This window comes from Pleurodeles waltl, chromosome 2_1 (genome assembly GCF_031143425.1).
Source record: "Pleurodeles waltl isolate 20211129_DDA chromosome 2_1, aPleWal1.hap1.20221129, whole genome shotgun sequence".
Classification (NCBI taxonomy): domain Eukaryota; kingdom Metazoa; phylum Chordata; class Amphibia; order Caudata; family Salamandridae; genus Pleurodeles; species Pleurodeles waltl.
The window spans coordinates 119,961,494-119,982,766 of NC_090438.1; the positions used below are offsets into that span (position 1 = coordinate 119,961,494).

The 21,273-nt window shown below is 46.3% G+C and overlaps 1 protein-coding gene across 1 annotated transcript in view; it reads left to right on the forward strand.

Moving 5' to 3' along the window:
- Window positions 1-21,273, forward strand: part of CAPN6 (calpain 6) — a 415,205-nt gene that overhangs the window by 319,329 nt on the left and 74,603 nt on the right. Inside the window, exon 11 of the mRNA XM_069211381.1 lies at window positions 486-607. Coding sequence (XP_069067482.1) covers window positions 486-607 — 122 coding nt within the window. The remainder of the gene's footprint in view (window positions 1-485; window positions 608-21,273) is intronic.

Below are 21,273 nucleotides of genomic sequence, written 5' to 3' on the forward strand. Positions count from 1 at the left end.
CAATTCAGACTACACTGTTTTGGCTATTGTTTGACTTTGAAATTGAGATAACAAGGCACTTGTTTCAGACTGATGTTGCATCAGGTGTAGTGTTGATGTCTTTATCTAAATGACTTGACACTTTTACAGTTCTTGGAAAGACAAGGACAGATGACATCTGCTTCAAAGGCAATATTGTTGATGATTTTGCAAAAATACAGAAAATGAAGTGAATTGTACATAAAATGGAGTCAGGCCTTGTGTCTTTACGTCAAGTGAGTGAGTGATCAGTGCATACTAGAACCACCCATTGCTGGGATATCATGTTGGCACTGCACCTAAGACTTACTTTATTCCCCAAAACCTATTACTTCCTTTAAATGCATTATGCAGAATGATTGACACAGAGTGGCCTATGCCGATGACTATACATTACATTATTCATTCCCATTTAATCTTAATATTTAGTTAGTGTCTCATTAATGCCTGTATACTTTTTTCTTTAGAGAACTAAAGCTTGATCGGCCAAAAGTAGCATTCTGGAATTACTTCTCTGGTAATCCCCGGAGAGTCACACAGATTTTAGTGCACAGTGTTGAAGGACTAACAATGAAAGATCAGTCAGAAGGTAGGTTTAAGACACAAAATTGGAAATATATCTGTTTTTAATGCAACTCGATTGTTGATCTCAAACTGATGAGCAGTAATTACTATTGCTACATGTCTCCCACTTCTATTGCAAATTTGTGATTGTGAACTGTGTCCAAATGTTACTTCCAAGAAGCTTTAACCACATATTCAAATGAGCAGTTCAAGATATATTTGTGCAGATTTGAGTATGTAGGGTATTTTCATAAAGTCAATTTAATGATGGTTGTATTATGTGTACAGCTTATATAGTGGTATTTACATAGCACAAGCCTCGCTGGAAAGCAGTGGAGCACTGAAAATCAGCTGATCCTCTAGCAATTACCTGGCACGTAAATTTGTTAATTTCTTGGCCATGTAGGTAGGGGTGTTGTTTCTGAGCTCCTTGTAGGTGATGCAGCTAGTCTTGAAGATTGTCATTGTCTGAATGAAAAGCCAGTTTTCCACTGCGTGTGGAAGTGATTTGGTTTGCCTTCACTAAGCCCTTGATGAAATGAGCCATAATGTGTAAGCTGCCTTTAAGGGGTGTCAAAGTGTCATCTTGGAGGACATTTAGCAAAGCTTTGCTTTTGCTGATACAAGAGTAGACCGGGGCTTGCACTGTTATTCTGAAATCAATTTCAGGGGAAATGGGTTTCACTTCTTTGAGGAGTGAGAGAGAGAGAGATTTGGCACCAAGCTGTCTTAGCTTTCCTGGCAATGTGCTCATTGAATGTGAGGTCTGTATCAAGAGTGCGTTGATTGGGTTCATGTCAGACAGCCAGGCTTGAATCCCCTGTTGTTTAGATGCACTGGCAAATAGGCCGAAGTTAGTCTTTGTGGAGCTGAGCTTCAGGTAGCCTTGTACTTGTCATTCATGTTTCGATGTGCTCATCCCTTATGCCTGGAGAGATGTTACCAGCAAGATCATTTAGGTTGTAATAAGTCACATTTCATTTTCTCATGTATAAATATTTTTGTGATGGATACGTCCAACTACAGATTCCTCACCTTTAAAACATACCCCAGGCAACAGACTGGATCCTGAAATGTTCTCAGCAGAGCTCTTGTGCGCTGCTAGGTGGTGCCATGAGGCTCTGCATTGGCTTTGCTCTACCTTGGAAGTGAGTGAGCATAGAGCTGCAAATAAGCACTGCCACTCACTTCCTTTCTTTCCACACCTACAAACACAGATCTGGAGCTCCACTCCCTTTTTTGTCATTTTTTCATGGATTTCCAAATGCAAATCCAGTGTGCAAGGGAATGGATGCCAGTAATAGGTTTGCATGAGGTGTGCTTTTGGTGTCTGGGCTTCTGGCACATCTCCCTAGAGGTGATCCAGTACCATGGCAGGAACTGTACATCGCCGAACATCGAAAGTCATGGACCTCACACAAATCCTGCTCCAAGTCGAGGGTGTAGACCCACTCCTGCTCTTGAGGTTGAACAAAAGAACAGAGCTTCATGCTTGAAATTATAAGTTGAAGTATAAGAAGTTGAAGCAGGACTTGATTCCATCCCTCTACTTTCTATCAAGCCTTGAGGTGCCCATTGTTCTTGCTTTTCATTCCTGCTTGAAGAGTCATTCTGCATTTGCTCCATATATGCCCTTAGTTCCATGGGCCATCAACGATGATGCAGGAGGTCAAGGCCTTTAAGGACAACATGCTACATATTTGTGGACCTTTTGTGGCTCCCTTTAATGTGTTTTTGAGCAACTAAGATTCGCAGGGACCTCCAGTCACGTTACTGCTAGAATATCCACCCTCTGCACTTTCAGAGCCCCTACAACCTGTCTCTGGTTCCACACCAATTCTGGTGCCACCTTCAATTCCAACTTTGAGACCTGTGCCGGTCCCTCTCTCATCAATGCCAATACCAAGGTTGTTGGTGTTGGAGAGAAATCTGGTGCCGACTATGATGTCCAACCCGAACCAAATCCATCTCAATCCGACCAAGGTTGCACTCTGACTCCGTTCCTGGTCCTACAGCTGCCTTCTGTTGAGGTTCAAACAAATACCTTTGCAGGAGTTCTGCATCCTGTGCCTGCTTCTTCTGAGCCCTCACTTCCACCAATGGAAACCTAAATAATACTCTGATGGGCACCTGGACTAACACTTGCTCTTGTTAATGTTAGTAGATTTATTAGGCGTGTGAAACCAAAGGAGTCTTGGCCTAGTGTCATATGTGATACAGTGAAATTGACAAATGCTACTTTGACAAGATCATAGCACAAGGGAAAAATGATGGGAACCTGAACCATTGTCAAAAAGAGCCAGGTTTTCAGTTGTTTCCTAAACGTAAGTAAGTCGGACTGAGTTCCAAGGTGATCGGAAAGAGTATTCCACCATTTAGTGGTCACATGGGAGAAACTCCTTCCTCCCCACTGTTTTTTATTAACTCTGTGGATGACTACCTGTCTGGTAGTACTGGATCGTAAGATACAGTTAGGGATGTACCATTTAAAGATATTACAAAAGAAGATGGGACCTGTCTGATGCAGGGCTTTGTGGGCCCAGCATAGGGCTGAATAGTAATTATGCTTGGCTAAGTAGAATGCGAGTGAAAGAGAACTGAGGCATTCAGGAAACTAATGTTCTTTTCGGCCAGCCTACCTTGAGTTATCAATGCGGTTTACCTACCGGGCTGATGTACGCAGGCCCTCTGCGACATAGCCAGCAAGATCCTGCTCATAGATCCAGAAGAGCTTAGGGCCTTCCTATGTCAAACCATTTAGGGCACTCTGGATGCAGCTAAATATCTCATAAGTGCCGGTCTGGACACTACTGATTGCATAGGGTGTGCAGTTGGCACTCCTGTCGGCACCATTGTGGTGCTCCACCACCATGTGTGGATGTGGGGCACTTGATTGTTTGGAGGTGTGCAGGCATCCCTTACGGATAGGCCTTTTGATAGATTACACCTATTTGGCAAAAAAGCAGACTCCACCTTAAAGAGAGGTAAGCCATGGCACTCTATTTAGGCCTCTCAACCATTGCTACTTAGTTTCTCAACCAGTTTTGGCCTTTCCAAAGCTATGCAAGAGGATTGACATACAGGCAGTGCCAGCCCCTTCCGCACACTCAGCATTCTCCCAGTCCTGTCACGACCAGGGAAGGGGATCAGAAAGGCTCTGTGCAAGTCCACTAGATTATGATCTTACCAGTCTCCTCCAGCTGCATCAGCTGACAAGCCACGTTAGTTTGTCCTTAGTGGTGCACATTCATCATATGGGAGACAGGATCCAGCACTTTCTCTCACATCGAACAGATGAGATCTCCAGAGCATTCAGCAGGGATTAAACTTTCCAACCCACCGCTGCTCCCTCCCACATCAGAGCGGCTGTTAAGTGAGCACCTTTCCATCTTGCTGTAAGAGGTGTGATCTCTACTTTCCAAAAGGGCCATTAAAAGGGTCTAGACTAGGAGACGAACATGAGTTGTTACTCCTCTAATTCCTCATGCCAAAGAAGGATGGAGGCCTCCATCCTTTCTTAAGTCTTCACCCTCTGAATGCCTTCCTATGGAACAACAGATTCAAAATGCCCACCTTGGCACAGATGTTTTTTTCCCTGGAATCAGGCGACTGGGTGGTGGTCTTGGACATTCAGAATGAGTATACCTGTCCTGCAGTCCCACAGGCATTACTTGGGGTTCAAGGTAGGGCAGCATAATTTTCAGTTTGTTGTGATCCCCTTCAGGCTCACCAGTTTTCCCCTACCTTGACGACTGGCTGAGAAGGCCAGTCATCAAGGTAGGGGAAAACTGGTGACCACTCCGGACAACAGCAAACCTCCTTACATAATTGGAGCTATGAATCAATGTGCTGAACTCTCACCTTCACAGAGGATTCCTTTTATGGGAGCTGTCTTAGGCATGGTACAAATCAGGGCCTCTCTCCATCACAGCAAATCTAGGGCATTTGTGCTATGATCCCGAAGTTTTAACCTCAATCCTGGGTCTCAGTGAAAGTGCTCCTAAGCCTTCAAGGCCTGTTAGCTTCTTGCAGCCTGTATGCTGATCAAGTCAGGTGGCATATACGGTGGACCCTGCAGTGGGATCGGGAGTCTCAGTGGGCCCATCAACAAAGAAACATGTCTTATTCGATTCAGGCTTTGGAGGAGACTGCAGGAAATCCGCAGTGGTGGCTGCTTGACCACAATTAGACTAGTGGTAGACACCTCTCCCTGCCCCGCCCAGAGCTGACGGTGGTGATGGATGCATTAATGCTGAGTAGGGGATGAAACCTGGGGGTGGTGGAGATCAGGGGACTTTGGTCACTGGCGAGGTTCTCACTGACAACATTACTGCCATTTGATATTGCAACAAGGTCCATTGCCAGGAGGCGCTGTGCCGATGCAGTTGGGTGGAATGTCAGTGCATCACTATGATCGTGTATCACCTGCCAGCATCTTTAAGTGCCAAGACAGACAAACTCAACTGGCGATGTCTGGCAGATCATGAATTAAGTTCCCCCCCACGGTGCCACAGTGAATCTTATGGCAGTTGGGAGAACCCTGTCTGGATCCTTTCGCCATCGTTGAGAATGGGCAATGTCACCGTTTCTGCACACTGGAGATCCCAATAAAGCTTTCTCTATGAGATGACTTGTGGCTAGATTGAAGTACGGGTCTCCTGCATGCCTTTCCTACCCCAATTTCTGAAGACGATCATGAATGACCATGCTCAAGTCATCCTAGTGGCTTCAGATTGGGCCTGGAGAGTCTGGTCAATTTTGGAAGGATCTTCCGTTGCAGCAGCTGAGCAGGAGTGTGCACCTGAACCTGCGCAATGTACACCTTCATGAGAGGAGATTGAGTGGGGCAGTTGATTGCATACAGTCTACTGCCAATGGTAATTCTACCAAGTCCAATTCCACCGGGCAGTGAAACAAATTTGTAGCCTGAATTGAAGTCTTCAACACAAATGTCTTAAAAGCAAAAGTGCTGGATGTTTTATAGTTTGTTTTGTCTTTAGCCCAGCAATGCTTTTGTGGAGATCACTACTAAAGGTAATCTGTCTTCCATTTTGGTGTTTTTGCGTTTGCCCAACCAGCCATACTCGGACAAGGGGTTAAAAAAAGAATGGAAAAACTCCCATGAGTAAACCTAGTTGAGTTCTACCAACTGGATGGGCTGTGTTATTATTAGTATTAGTATTTAGTATAGTATATTAAATATTAGTACGTTTAAAAAATGTATTATCCAGACTTTTGTTATCCTTTCATGAAGACATATTTGTAATAGCATTGATCGTCTCATCCACTTTTGGCTGAATGGCTAGTTCCTTGAGAGCAACTTGTGCGAGTTCGATACTCTTTGCCACCTTAATCACATCTTCGAGTGAAGGATCCCCCAAAGTGAGCAGTTTCTGTTGAATATTTTTGTCTATACAATGACCAATAAACTGATCTCTAACCAGCTGATCATAAAATGCACCAAATTGACATTGTGAACACAATTTCCTTAGGGCACTAATATAGTCATCTACATTTTCATTGTGCAATTGTGCCCTTATGAAGAACTTGTGATGTAACACCACTAGGCTAGGTTGCCTTTCAAACCTTATAGACAACTTCTTTATAGCTTCCTGATATTCAACCAACTCTTCATCATCTCCCAGTAAGACCTCTGGGAGATGTTTAAAAATCTCTCTCCCTTCAAAACCTAAAGGGTGTAGTAATAATAATGTTTTTCTTTCAGATCTGAAACGTGAAGCACCAATGGCACCCAAATAAGTCTCAAACGCATCTAACCATTGTTTTTTAAAAAACAGGTGGGTTGCCAGGAACGTCTAAAAAAGGTAGTGGTGCATTCACTGACTGCATAATTAAAACTGAACAAACTCACTATCTGCGTTCCGTCGTCGTAGTGTCAAGGATAAAGTTGTGAGTGTCCCTCTTGTGTAAATAAAGGCACTGGCACGCTGTAAAATAGACAGTGGAAAACAGCGTTTTAAACTGGGACCGTGCGTGATGGCGTATACATGAATATCTGGATGCAGTGACACGCAAGTACAATAAGCTGTGTGCATCAGTGCAAATGACTACCGTAATGGTAATGGTCAATAACCTGCCTGTGCGTGTCAGAGTAAAAAGAGTCTTGCTTCAAAACAGGATGAAAATGTAATCCAAAGACGTTGCTTAGCAACGCTCGAAGAATGCATTATGACGCTAGACCCCTCCCCTGCACTGTGCATCTGTTGTAGTAGAGCTGTGCGAAAGCCGGAACGTGAGCAGTTTATGAAATACTCACAGTTTCTCAAATGTATTGATCAGGTATTTAAGGACCATTTGTTCTATGTAAAAAAACACCCGTAGTCTTAGAATCGCCATCGTCCACGGCTCACTGTCCTTCCGTCTCAAACCCCACTGCGACTCCGCTGGACACGTCGTCCTCTGATCGCTCTTCGGCCATCTCTTGAGTGGCTGCGTGGGGTCCTCAGGTGGCTCAAGTCCCTCGTCGCCAAAATATGTTGTGGTTATATCATGAAAGTACGCTTAAGCAAGTTAAACATGATTTATTGCAAGCAAAATATGAGCCACCTGTCAGCCGGCCGGTCACGATCTCTCCAACTGCTGTACACTTCCCTCAGCGCCCTTGTGGAACCTTGGTCAACTCAAGGCATTTTTGATTCCAACTCGACTAACTACAACGCAGGCACTCGTGGTGGGATTAGATGTAGGAGCTGTCACAAGTTCCCCAAATAACATTGGTTCGGGAAGAACTGAAACAACTCTGGGAGACAATGTTTGGCAGTGGTAATTCCATATAGCACAAAAGGCATGGACACATTTTCGACGTATTCTCCCGTCTGTTGCTGAGGGTAGTAACCTCCTGCTAATGAAGGCTATGGGTTGATCTAGGCCCTCTTCATTATGCTGTGAGAGTACTGCTCCAATACCATGCTCTGAGGCGTCTGTTTGCACAACAAACTCCTTGGAGTAGTCAGGTGCCTGCAGCACAGGTGCTGTGCACATGGCAGCCTTCAGGGCATCAAAAGCGTTCTGGCAAGCCTCTGTACAGATCACTTTCTTGGGTTGCTTCTTAGAAGTAAACTCAGTTAAGGGGGTAACAATGGTACCATATCCCTTAACAAACCTCCGGTAATATCCTGTGAGACCTAAAAAGGCCCTCACTTCAGTCTGGGTCTTGGGAGGCTCCCAAGCCAGAATCGTGTCAATCTTAGACTGTAGGGATGCCACCTGGCCACTCCCCAACTGGTGTCCTAAGTACACCACAGAACTCTGCCCTATTTGGAACTTGCTCACCTTAATAGTGAGGCCTGCCTTCTGCAGGGCCTCTAACACTCTCCAGAGGTGTTGCAGGTGTTCCTCCCATGTGGAACTAAACACAGCAATGTCATCCAGGTAGGCGGCACTGAACTCATCCAGTCCTGCCAACACCTGGTTGACCAACCTCTGAAAGGTGGCAGGGGCATTTTTCATCCCAAAGGGCATCACGTTGAAGTGGAAGTGCCCATCTGGGGTAGAGAATGCTGACCTCTCCTTTGCCCCTCAGTTAAGGCGATCTGACAGTACCCAGATGTTAAATCAAACGTACTGAGGTACTTGGCAGCTCCTAACCGATCAATGAGCTCATCAGCTCGGGGGATGGGGTGTGCGTCAGTCTTGCTGACCGCATTGAGACCCCGGTAGTCCACACAGAACCTAAGTTCTGGAGTGACACCAGGAGCAGCAGCCTTTGGGACCAATACCACTGGGCTGGCCCAAGGACTGCTGGAGTGCTCAATAACCCCTAGGGTTAACATTTTGGAGACTTCCTCCTTAATGCAAGCCCTGACCCTGTCAGTCACCATGTAAACCTTATGTTTAATAGGTGTACTGTCCCCAGTGTCCACATCATGTGTGCACAGGTGTGTGACTCCTGGGATCAGGGAAAACAGCGAGGCGAACTGTCCCAACACGTGGCGTCAGTCCCTCTGCTGTTCCTCAGTCAGGGAGGGGGAGAGGATCCCTCCCTCCACAGACCAATCTTTCTCTCCTGCAGACAGGAGGTCAGGAAGAGGCTCACTCTCTTCCTCCACCCCGTCATCTGTCGCTAGGAGCATGGAGAGCTCAGTTCGCTCAAAGTGTGGTTTGAGGCGGTTGACATGTAGAACCCTCATAGGGTTCCTGGGGGATTGCAAGTCTACCAGATAGGTGACCTCGCTCTTTCTTTCCCCCACCTCAAAAGGCCCAGTCCACTTATCTTGGAGAGCCCTAGGCTCCACTGGTGCCATGACCCACACTTTTTGTCCAGGCTGAAACTCAACCAGATTGGCATTCTGGTCATACCACTGTTTCATATCCTCCTGGCTTGCTTCCAGGTTCTCCTGAGTGAGACTCCTGAAGCGGGCAGTCTGGTTTCTTAGTGCCAGCATGTAGCTAAATACATCCTGGGGTGGTTTACTAGGAGCTTTCTCCAAAGCCTCTTTCACCAGACTGAGCAGTCCCCTCACAGGGTGGCCATAGATGAGCTCAAAGGGGCTAAAGCCAAGTCCCTTTTGAGGCACCTCCCTGTAAGCGAACAGAAGGCATGGCAAGAGGACGTCCCACTTACGCCTCAATGGCTCTGACAGGCCCTGAATCATGCCTTTCAAGGTGCGGTTGAATCTCTCAACCAGACCATTACTTTGGGGGTGGTAAGGGGTGGTGAACTTGTAGGTTACCCCACACACCTTCCACAGAGACTTCATATAAGTAGATATGAAGTTTGTACCTCTATCAGATACCACTTCCTTGGGGAACCCCATGCGGGTAAAAACTCCCATCAAGGCACGTCGCACCACGGGGGCAGTGACCGTCCTTAGAGGAATGGCTTCTGGGTACCGTGTGGCATGGTCCACCAAGACCAGGATGAACCTGTTGCCCATGGCTGTCTTGGGATCCAGAGGCCCCACAATGTCAATTCCTACCCTTTCAAAGGGAGTACTGACTACCGGTAAAGGTTGGAGGGGAGCTTTGCATTTCCCCCCACTCTTGCCACTTGCCTGACAAGTCTGACAAGACCTACAATAAGCAGCTGGCTGCTTGTGCATCAAGGGCCAGTAAAAGTGGGAGACAAGCCTCTTATAGGTCTTGTCCTGCCCTAGATGTCCTGCCAAAGGCACATCATGAGCCAAACCCAGTAGGAAGGCCCTGAAGCACTGGGGTACCACCAGCATACGAGCTGACCCAGGCTCAGGAACCTTAGGCTCACTATACAGGAGGCCATCCTCCCAATATATCAGCTGAGGACCTGGCGCCTCGCCAGCCGCCTGGACTGCAGCCTGCTGCCGCAGCCCCTCAAGAGTAGGGCACTCCTTCTGCACTGTGCAGAATGCTTCCCTGGTGGGTTCCCCTTCCTGCTGCCACTGTGACAGCTCAAGGACCTCCCCCAGTTCAGCCACCTGCTCCCCTGTAGGTTCCGGGGCTTCACCCTCAGGCTCCGCCTCCTCCCGGACCGTGGGAACCTCAGGGCCGGTTTCCCACACCCCCTGCCCTTCCTCTTCTTGGCGGTCCCCTGGGCCACTGTTTCAGGCTCCAGGGGCTCTTGACTTCTCTGATTGGCTGCCATAGACCGGGTGGATACGCATACCCACCCAGGCAGCCCCAACATCTCCAAGTGAGACCTGTGTTCCACCTCCTTCCAAGGGGAATCCTCCAGGTCGTTACCTAACTAACAATCAACAGGCATGGTTGGACTCACAGCTACTTTCCAGGAACCTGAGACCCCCCCCCCATTCAAAGGGAACCTGCGCCACTCTGCAGAGGCGCTCAGAGTTGTCTACCGCAACTACTTGGTGAAGTACCCGGGGATCAATCTGCTCTTCAGACACCAGGTGACTCCTCACTGTAGTCACACTGGCTCCTGTGTCTCTCAGAGCCTCCACCCTCTGTCCATTGATGGTCACCCATTGCCTGTACTTCTTAGTGTTATCAGGCACTAGGTTTCTCTGAACCATCTCACTGTCCCCTAGTGAGACAAGGGTCATTTCTGCTGGTTCCCACCCACCTGAAACCAACTCCTCCCCAAGCGCTACACTGGCCAAACCCTGGGACGGCGCACCAGTGGGTGCCGGTGTACTTTTGGGGCATTTGGGGTCTCCCCTCACATGACCCACCTGGTCACATGCATAACACTTACGTGGGAGACCACCTGCCACTGGCTTCCCTTTGGACAACCATGGCTTCTTTTCACTGGGGGGTTGGGAATCCTTACCCTGGGAATCAGTTTGGGGCCCTTTAGAGAACTCCCCCTGTTTGCCCTTACCCCCCCTTTCTTCTGAGTGGGACCCTGCCCACCCTTGGCGTGGTCTCCCCCATACCTCTTCTGGACCCTGGTGCTCTCCCAGTGGTCCGCTTCCTGCACAAGCTTCCTGGGGTCAGTCAGCTTGCTGGCAATGAGGTGCTGCTCAGCTCTGGAAAACATAAACTATACAAGTGCTCCCAAGCAATTAAATTGTAAAGCCCCTCATACGTGTTTACCTTACTGCCCTTCACCCAACCATCCAGTGACCTGCAAAAAGAATTAACACATTCCAACCATGTTTGGGATTCCTTTCTTTTGTAGAATCTAAACTTCTCCTTGTACTGCTCAGGGGTGAGACCATACCTGGTGAGTAAGGCCTCCTTCATGACAGGGTAGGTGAGAGTCTGAGCATCCCCTAAGGCTGTCAGTGTATCCCTCCCCTCTGCCTCAAAATGCTTCCACAGGGCTGCCCCCAATGAGCTTCAGGGACCAGGTTCATGTGGAGAGCTGACTCATAACCCTTGAACCACAAGTAGATATCATCCTCCCTCTTATAATCCCTCACAAGGTCTTTTGGGATGTGTACCCTTCTCTCAGGCTACACTGTAGGATTGCTGCCACCATCCCTACTGGACTGGCTCCTCTGATCTAACTCCTTTAAATTAAGCTCATGAGCCAGCTGCATCTTCCTTTCCTCAAGGACTGCTCTTCTCTCATCTCTTTCTTTCTCCAGATTGAGCTTCTGCAGCTCCAATTGGTATGCCCTCTCTGCCTGTCTGTCCTGCAATTCTTCAGGCATCAGACCTTTGGAGGATACACTGCTACTTGCCCTAGAGACTCTTTCCCTGGGAATAACAGGTCCCCCCACTATACCATTATGTACTGATTGCTCTCCCTCCTCATCCTCATCCTCCTCCTCATCCTCAGTGTGCCCTCCAGTGTTTCTGGTTGTCACCCAGGCCATCAGCGCATTTTTCAGCTCATCCTGCTTGGAAGAGCTCTTAATGGGACAACCACAATTTTTACAAAACTGCTTTAGCTGAGCCTTGTTATAACTATCCAATTGCTTCAGGTCAAAAACAGCTTCAACTGGTGCATCTCCAAGTAGAGACACGATGAAAGGTTAAAAGAGTGCAAAGTTCCAAATGCAGAAACAAGTTCCCAAATGAAGTTCAAAGTAAATCAAAGATCAGCGAAGAAAAACAAAGTGGACGTAGGGAAAAATCGACAAAAAGAGAAAAAGCAAAAATCTTAAGACAAGCAGTATGTGGTCATGTAGTGGTCTGCACTCAAAATAATAGTGTACACTTAATCACTGTATGTCAAGTACAAATCCAAATCCAAATCCCAACCGCTGGTCACCAATGTTAGAAATGGGGTCTTTGGTTGACAGTCAGGTTACCCCCTGTTCAAGCAAGGACCCTCACTTTAGTCAGGGTAAAAGTGAATCACCCTCAGCTAACCCCTTACCCCCTTGGTAGCTTGGCAGAGCAGTAGGCTTAACTTCAGAGTGCTAGGTGTAAAGTATTTGTACCAACACACACAGTAACTCAATGAAAACACTACAAAATGACACAACACCAGTTTAGAGAAATGGGAAATATGTATCTAAACAAAACAAGACCAAAACGACAAAACTCCGACATACACAAGTCAAGTTATGAATTTTTAAAGATTAAACTCAAAAATAGCGTTTAGAAACAAAAATGCTTCGATGAGATGTTAACACGGCGTTGTGATGGAGTCGTTCCCAACAAGCCGACACCAGCGGCGCCGGACACGGAGTCGTGTAGACGCCCAAGTACAGTACCTTTGGTGAAGTGTGAAAACAAGCCGATCCGCGAAGTCGGGGATCGCAGTGTCTGTGCGAAACGTTGAATCCACGGTCACGACGTGGTGCGGCAACTTCCACGGAGTTGTGGACTTCAGCGGGGCTGCAGCGGCGTCAGGCCTGCGAAGAGCGTCGCGTTCCAGCGAAGGTCACGGCGTCGGGTGCAGGCGGCGTCACCGGATTCAGCAGCGGTGTCGGTCCGGAGTCGTCCAAAGTCAATTTCCTTGGATTTCTACCAGCTTTCCTTTCTAGGGCCTAGGGACTGGATAGGGCACCACTTGTCAGAGCAGGAGTCTCTCCAGAGACTCCAGGTGCTGGCAGAGAGCAGTCTTTGCTGTCCCTGAGACTTCAAACAACAGGAGGCAAGCTCTAACTCAAGCCCTTGGAGATTTCTTCACAAGATGGAAGGCACACAAAGTCCAGTCTTTGCCCTCTTACTCTGACAGAAGCAGCACTGCAGGAAAGCTCCATAAAGCACAATCACAGGCAGGGCAGCACTTCTTCCTCAGCTATCAGCTCTTCTCCAGGCAGAGGTTCCTCTTGGTTCCAGAAGTGTTTCTAAAGTCTAGATTTGGGTGCCCTTCTTATACCCATTTTACTCTTTGAAGTCACCTTTCTTCAAAGGGAACTCACACCTACTTTTGAAATCCTGCCTTGCCCAGGCAAGGCCTCAGACACACACCAGGGGGTTGGAGTCTGCATTGTCAGAGGCAGGCACAGTCCTTTCAGATGAGAGTGACCACTCCTTCCCTCACTCCTAGCAGAGATGGCTAATCAGGAAATGCAGGTTACACCCCAGCTCCCTTTGTGTCACTGTCTAGTGCGAGGTGAAAAACAACCCAAATGTCAAACTGACCCAGACAGGGAATCCACAAACAAGGCAGAGTCACAGAATGGTTTAAGCAAGAAAATGCTCACTTTCTAAAAGTGGCATTTTCAAACGCACAATCTTAAAATCAACTTTCCTGAAAGATGTATTTTTAAATTGTGAGTTCAGGGACCCCAAACTCCACATGTCCATCTACTCTCTAGGGGAATCTACACTTTAATCATATTTAAAGGTAGCCCCCATGTTATCCTATGAGAGAGACAGGCCTTGCAACAGTGAAAAACGAAGTTGGCAGTATTTCACTGTCAGGACATATAAACCACATTACTATATGTCCTACCTTATCCATACACTGAGCCCTGCCCTTGGGGCTACCTAGGACCTACCTTAGGGGTGACTTACATGTAAGAAAACGTAAGGTTTAGGCCTGGCAAGTGGGTTCACTTCCCAAGTCGAATTTACAGTGTAAAAATACACACACAGACACTGCAGTGGCAGGTCTGAGACATGATTACAGGGTTAATTGTGTGGGTGGCACAATCAGTGCTGCAGGCCCACTAGTAACATTTGATTTACAGGCCCTGGGCACCTCTAGTGCACTTTACTAGGGACTTAACAGTAAAACAAATATGCCAATCATGGAGAACCAATTACGTACACATTTTAAACAGGAGCACTTGCACTTTAGCACTGGTTAGCAGTGGTAAAGTGCCCAGAGTAACAAAAACAGCAAAATCGGAGTCCAGCACACATCAACAACCTGGGGAACAGAGGCAAAAAGTTAAGGGAGACCACGCCAAGGATGAAAAGTGTAACAGGTTGCCAACATTTTTTTAGAGCTGGCAGTGAGTGGTCTGTAGGACCACTCTGAAAAAAATAAAAAGGAAATGTTTTAGTATTTTTTGTAATGCGTCTTTTAAGAAAACGGGCTGCATTTAAAAAAAACTGCTTTATTTAAAAAGCAGTCACAGGCATGGTGGTGTGCTGATCCTGCAAGTGCTGGCCATTTCCAATGTTTTGCAAAATGCGACCTGCCTAATAAATATTAATGAGGCAGGTCCTTTGCGACCCATTTGCGAATCGCAAACAGTGTCTGAGACACTGTTGTACATCAGTGTTTGCGAATCGCAATTTGCAAGTCGCAACGAAATGCAAATTGTGAGTCACAAACACAGAGGGTGGTTCATCTGGCCCTATGATCTTAAAATGCATTTTTTTAATCACAGTTGACTGTTGCAATTCAATTTATCCTTATCCTTTATACGTCTGACAACCTTATTCATAAATTACACTTGATCCCAAACTTTGCAGCTGGATGGAATTATAACTAAAAGCCCAGGGATCATCTCTTCTGCATTGCTGAAGTCACATTGGTGTCTGATAAAACACGGATTACATTCAAGTCTTAATGCCCAGTGCTTTAGTCCAGTTTTTTTCAGCCACTGCTTTCTTCTCAGTTCTAAATCTTAACAGCCGCACCCTTTGCTAAGATCCAAGGTAAGTTTTTGTGAACGGTCTCAAAATTTTGTTTAAATAACACGTTGGGCGTGTTTTCTCAGTGGCTGCTGCTTAGAGGTGGAACATCCTGCAGCGTTATCTGTGCCAGGAGGCAAACCTTTCAAACTTTAGGAAAGCTCAAAAAACTTTGCTTTTTTCATCTCGCAGTTAGGCCTTTCTCTCTGTTTTGTTTTTTGTGGTGTTTGTTTATGTTAGTGCTTTTGCTTTAGTAAGTGCCAAGACACCACTGTGGGGTTTGATGGTTCTGAGCTTTATAAGAAAAAAACATGAACATAAATAAAGCCAGTCTTAGCATTACAGCGCTGAGCAAATACCAGTAATGAAGACATTACTTGCAAGGAGTGTCCTAAAACATGTTAAGTGTTTTCACTAAAATGTCAACTGAAATACTATTAAAAACAAATCAATGAAACATGAGGCTTCTATATGCACAATGTGCGTTGCATAAGTGTGTAAGCACGCGCAAAGGTATTTGTCATACCTGTAGAAAAATATAAAACAAGCAAAAAACAATGTCTGTGAGAAAATGCTTTTAGGAAGGAATTGAATTAGCTATTGCTCCTATTTAGGCCCCATTTCCACTATATTCCCTGCAATCTCATAATATCTGTGATCCCCTTACCCTTAAATTACTGACACTCTCCCATTGTTCCTCCCTCCCCACCACCCCCCGTATTGTCAGAAATAGTAATATGAGAAGGCGGGGGGGGGGGGATTATGCCAAGGCTTCATAATCTTGGTTCGAGCTCACGTCTCTTTGTTCCATTACCCTACAATTCATGCCTCTTTATCACACTTACAGATTCCTTTTTCATCCTGGCCTCCTACCTTTGTCAGTGTTTTCCTATGCTTCTCTTCCTCAATCTTTCAAACTTTCTGCTTCTCTCTCTCATGCTCTAGGTCAAATCAAATTATGAAGAAAGGAATGGCTGTCAACAATAGTTACATGCTATTAGTAGGGTACTAGAACTTCGAGTCAGTATATGGTCGGGCATAAATATTGTCTCCTCTCTTACAAATTATAAGCCCATTAGAGTTAACTATAGAACATCTACACCCAATGGGGTGATATTTTCGTAAAAGGTATTTCAGACACAATATTTATGCAGATCATATATTTGTAGACAATATTTACATACCACCGTGCAATGGAGTGCCCATCATTGTTCCTCACTATTGCACTCTGTGGCCTAACTGAGGTCATATTTTGGTAAACACTCTCAAATAAATCTTCCTGGTGAAGTTCTGGGGAATTTCATAGTACAAAACACATTTAAATTGCACCAGCATAACTTGTACAGCTGGCATAAGGTAGGCATATGTGAGATATTTGGGAAAACTGCGTCTTCTGTGCATTTGTGAGCTGTCAGCGATATGTAAATGAGACCTTTTTATCTTGTGTAAAAAAGGTAATGTTGCTTCAGTCTCTGCAGCCAGGCAACAGCACTAGCAGCTTTCAAACATCAGTTCTGCAGGGTGCCAAGGATTTTACGAACTGCAATTAAAAATCTCATTAAAGTCAAATAAGAAAAACAGCCTCCTTCAGCGTGTCTTGGATCATGTAGAGGATGGTGTTTTGTCCATCTATAAATGCTTCCTCTTATTTCGAGTTTTTGCTCCCCACTGTTCTATTTATCCGGTACTTTTCATCACAATAGCCCACTTTCAACTTCATCCAAAATCCCTTTTTTATTTGACTTTTTGGTTTATGCTATTTCCTGAATACTATTCAATTCATTCTTTGTCCTGTGATAGCTTGATTGCTGTTTGTTCCGGACACATTAAATGTTTTTTTTTTTTTTTTTTTTTTTTAAATACAACTTTTTATTTGCAATTCCAGCACCATTAAAGAGTGTACATTCAGTCAATACCAAAAGATATGGTGCATAGGCTTTACGACATCAACCCTAAAGACAATCAACCCCTGCTTAAGACGAAGGTTCAAGGGCTCGCTCACATCTGCTGCCTCAGTGGGCAGAGCTCAGCAAAACTTAGAATAAACTAAGCCCTGATTACAATGCATCATTTGTATTTTATCCATTTGGCCCAGATTCCGTGATATTTCGCATAACAGCCTTTGACCTTGTAGACAGCCTCCTCTGCCAATGCACACCTATCCATACCTCTAAACCATTCGCCCCCAGAGTTCAGGGGGGAGACATTCCAACCTTTCCTCCTGATATCTAGCTTGGCAATTGGATAACCCATGTCCACCAGAAGTTGTATACACCTCCATAATTCCTAACAAGGCAGCCTTTGGTTACAGTGAAAAAGTATGTCCCAGTATTCCCTCCAAATACTGTAAGTGTGTATTCTGCCCCAAAAGGTAGTAATGACAGGAAAGCTACATGTAAAGGGCAAGAATATCCTCTCTGTGTTGTTACAACGCCAACATGCAGCCGAGGGATCTTTACCCATCTACTGCAACCTAGAGGGATGAAAGTAATTATTTGTCAGCTGATTATACACTCCACAAAAACTGGTTGTTTAGGTATTTACTGCTTATGCATGCCCTTAACACCTACAAAGTCGACTTGGTGACAATACCCGAGTTCTACACTCTGGAGGCAAAAATTACAATGGAACAAAGTGTACCGAAGTGGATATCAGGAGGTGTACTGATCCTTAATTGTGAACTCTACCGTTCATTCACCCTCTTAGAAAAAAGTGGGAGGAAGTTGTGGGGGATTTAGATAAGGATGAGTGGACCAAGGCTAAGATGGCTCCCAGAGTGCTGGCAGTCTCTGCCCAGCTCAAATACTTATATTGTGTATACTTTAATTCCTCAAGGCTGTGGCCCACGGGTAAAGACCCCTCTGCTGAATGTTGGCGTAGTAACAACACTTGGGTGCATAGGTGTCTTTGGATTCTGTTCTGAACTGCGGTAATGTTGAGGCTCCAGCTGTTTCTTCGATCAGGCATGATCTGCATGCCAAGTTCTTTAATTTGGGTTCTGGCCATTTTCAAGATGGGAGTAGCTGTTAGGTGTAAGTGAACCAATACACATCATCTAAATAGATTTCTCCCAATTTACCTAAAGACACAATGCGTTCTCATAGACATACAGAATGGGGCTTAGAACACTTAGGTTGCTTCACAAAAAGGAGGAGGTCATCAGCATTTAGAACAATCCTGTCTTCATGGGCTTCATGCCATTGTAATCCCCGTTAACCCGTGTCACACCAGTGCCATCCTGCTAGATTTTTGACAACGAGGGCAAAAAGGAGCGGGCAGAGGGCACACCTGTTGTGTGCCACAAATTTTCTAGGAAGGAGCAGATAGGATACTATTTTCGCAGACCTGGGTCCATTAAGAGGAGTACAGGGTCTGCATAAACCCAGGCAAATGCAGACCAAAGCCCAACTTCTCCAGGACCTTGAATATGAAGGGCCAATGAATGGTCTCAAAGGCTTTCTAAAAATTAACAGAGAGTAGGGTTGAATCTCCCTTTAGCCTGTACATCTGTGTGAGTATTCCTTGGAGCCCACGAAGCAATGCCTAGTGCCTCTCTCCGACATAATGCCATTTTGGTTGAAGTCAATTAGAGTGCACATTTTCTTTACTAGCCTATTGCAAGTATTTTGGTTTCTATATTGTTAGAAATGGGGTTTTTGGTTGGCAGTCAGGTTGCCCTCTGTCCAAGCAAGAACCCTCACTCTAGTCAGGGTAAGTCACACACAATCCAAAATCAGCCTGTGCCCACCCTCTGGTAGCTTGGCACGAGCAGTCAGGCTTAACTTAGAAGGCAATGTGTAAAGCATTTGTGCAATAAATCATACAATACCATAATATAACACCACAAAAATACAGCACACAGTGTTTAGAAAAATATATAATATTTATCTGGGTATTTGCAGGTCAAAACGATTAAAGATGCAATATGAATTTGTAAAGCTATCACTGAAAAATGATATAAAGTGTCTTAAGTCTTTAAAAAGCAAACAAAGTCTCTTTCAAGCACAAAGTACCTGGTTTCTGGTGGAAAATCTCCGCAGAGGGCCGCAGAAGAGGAGATGCGTGGAAAAATGGTGTGTGTGTCGGTTACGCCCCTTCACACACGGACTTGCGTTGTTATTTTTCACGCAGGGAGACGTGCGTCGTTCTACGGGAGGAAAAATGGTGTGTGCGTCGGTTGCGCCCCTTCACACACGGACTTGCGTCGTTATTTTTCACTCGGGGAAGACGTACGTCGTTTTCCGGCACGCGGACCGTCTCCTTCTATGGGTCGCGGGGATTACCAGATGCCCTGGGTCTGTGCGTGGATTCTCCTGCTTGTTTTCCGGCTGCGCGTCGTTCCGTGGGGCTGTGCGTCGAAATTTCACACTCACGGCAGGCGTCGCGTCGATTTCTCCTTGGAAGTCGGGCGGCGTTGTCCTTGCAAGGCCGTGCGTCAAAGTTTCGGTCGTCCCGAAGGCGTTGTGTCGAACAGCGTCGGTGTGCGGCGTTTTTCTCGGCGCGGAACAAGCTGTGCGTCGAAAATTTCGGCGCACGAAGCGTCCAAGTGAAAGAGAGAAGTTTTTTTGGTCCTGAGACTTCAGGGAACAGGAGGCAAGCTCTATCCAAGCCCTTGGAGAGCACTCTTACAGCCAGACAAGAGTTCAGCAAGGCAGCAGGCCAACAGCAAGGCAGCAGTCCTTTGTAGAAAAGCAGACAGGTGAGTCCTTTGAGCAGCCAGGCAGTTCTTCTTGGCAGGATGTAGTTTCTGGTTCAGGTTTCTTCTCCAGCAAGTGTCAGATGAGGTAGGGCAGAGGCCCTGTTTTATACTAAGTTGTGCCTTTGAAGTGGGGGTGACTTCAAAGAGTGTCTAAGAAATGCACCAAGCCCCCTTTCAGTTCAATCCTGTCTGCCAGAGTCCCAGTAGGGGGTGTGGCAGTCCTTTGTGTGAGGCCAGGCCCACCACCCTCCCAGCCCAGGAAGACCCATTCAAAATGCAGATGTATGCAAGTGAGGCTGAGTACCCTGTGTTTGGGGTGTGTCTGAGTGAATGCACAAGGGGCTGTCAACTAAACCTAGCCAGACGTGGATTGAAGGGCAGAACAAGATTTAAGTGCAAAGAAATGCTCACTTTCTAAAAGTGGCATTTCTAGAATAGTAATATTAAATCCGACTTCACCAGTCAGCAAGACTTTATATTACCATTCTGGCCATTCTAAATATGACCTTCCTGCTCCTTTCAGATCAGCAGCTGCCACTTCAACAGTGTATGAGGGCAGCCCCAATGTTAGCCTATGAAGGGAGCAGGCCTCACAGTAGTGTAAAAACGAATTTAGGAGTTTTACACTACCAGGACATATAACTACACAGGTACATGTCCTGCCTTTTACCTACACAGCACCCTGCTCTAGGGGTTACCTAGGGCACACATTAGGGATGACTTATATGTAGAAAAAGGGGAGTTCTAGGCTTGGCAAGTACTTTTAAATGCCAAGTCGAAGTGGCAGTGAAACTGCACACACAGGCCTTGCAATGGCAGGCCTGAGGCAAGGTTAAGGGGCTACTGAAGTGGGTGGCACAACCAGTGCTGCAGGACCACTAGTAGCATTTAATCTACATGCCCTAGGCACATGTAGTGCACTCTACTAGGGACTTACAAGTAAAGTAAATAGCCAATCATGAATAAACCAATCAATAGTACAATTTACACAGAGAGCATATGCACTTTAGCACTGGTTAGCAGTGGTAAAAGTGCCCAGAGGTCAAAAGCCAACAACAACAGTTCAGAAAAAAATAGGAGGAAGGAGGCAAAAAGTTTGGGGATGACCTTGTCAAAAAGCCAGGTACAACATGACCCCCTACCAGCCTAAAGCCTGGGGAGAACAATCACTATCCTGATGTACTTCCCTGTTTGAGGCGACAGAACAAGAACCCAGGCCCACAACAGCAGGGGCATGCTCCAGTTCTTCACCTTCCTGACTCCAATTGGATCCCTCTGTCCATACCCTCAGGGCCCACCAAGCCAACCCATGGGGAACCTTTCTCCTTACCTGCGGATCCCATCTGTGCAGCGCCTAACCTTACTTTGCTCACAGATGTATCCCAGGAGCAGGATAGTACCACCAGGACCAACACAGTGGTGTTGCCCACTCTACCCCCGGGGTGTGACACTTGTCCCTTCCCCAGGGATAACTCTGTCCACCCGGACAGCAAGCCACAGTGGTTACTGACAGCTGCCAGGGATGAGAGCCAGGCCCTAGGCCTCTCAAAGCTCTCCCACCACTGTGGCTGTGGAGAGTGGGGTCAGTAGCCCCAGGTGCTGGG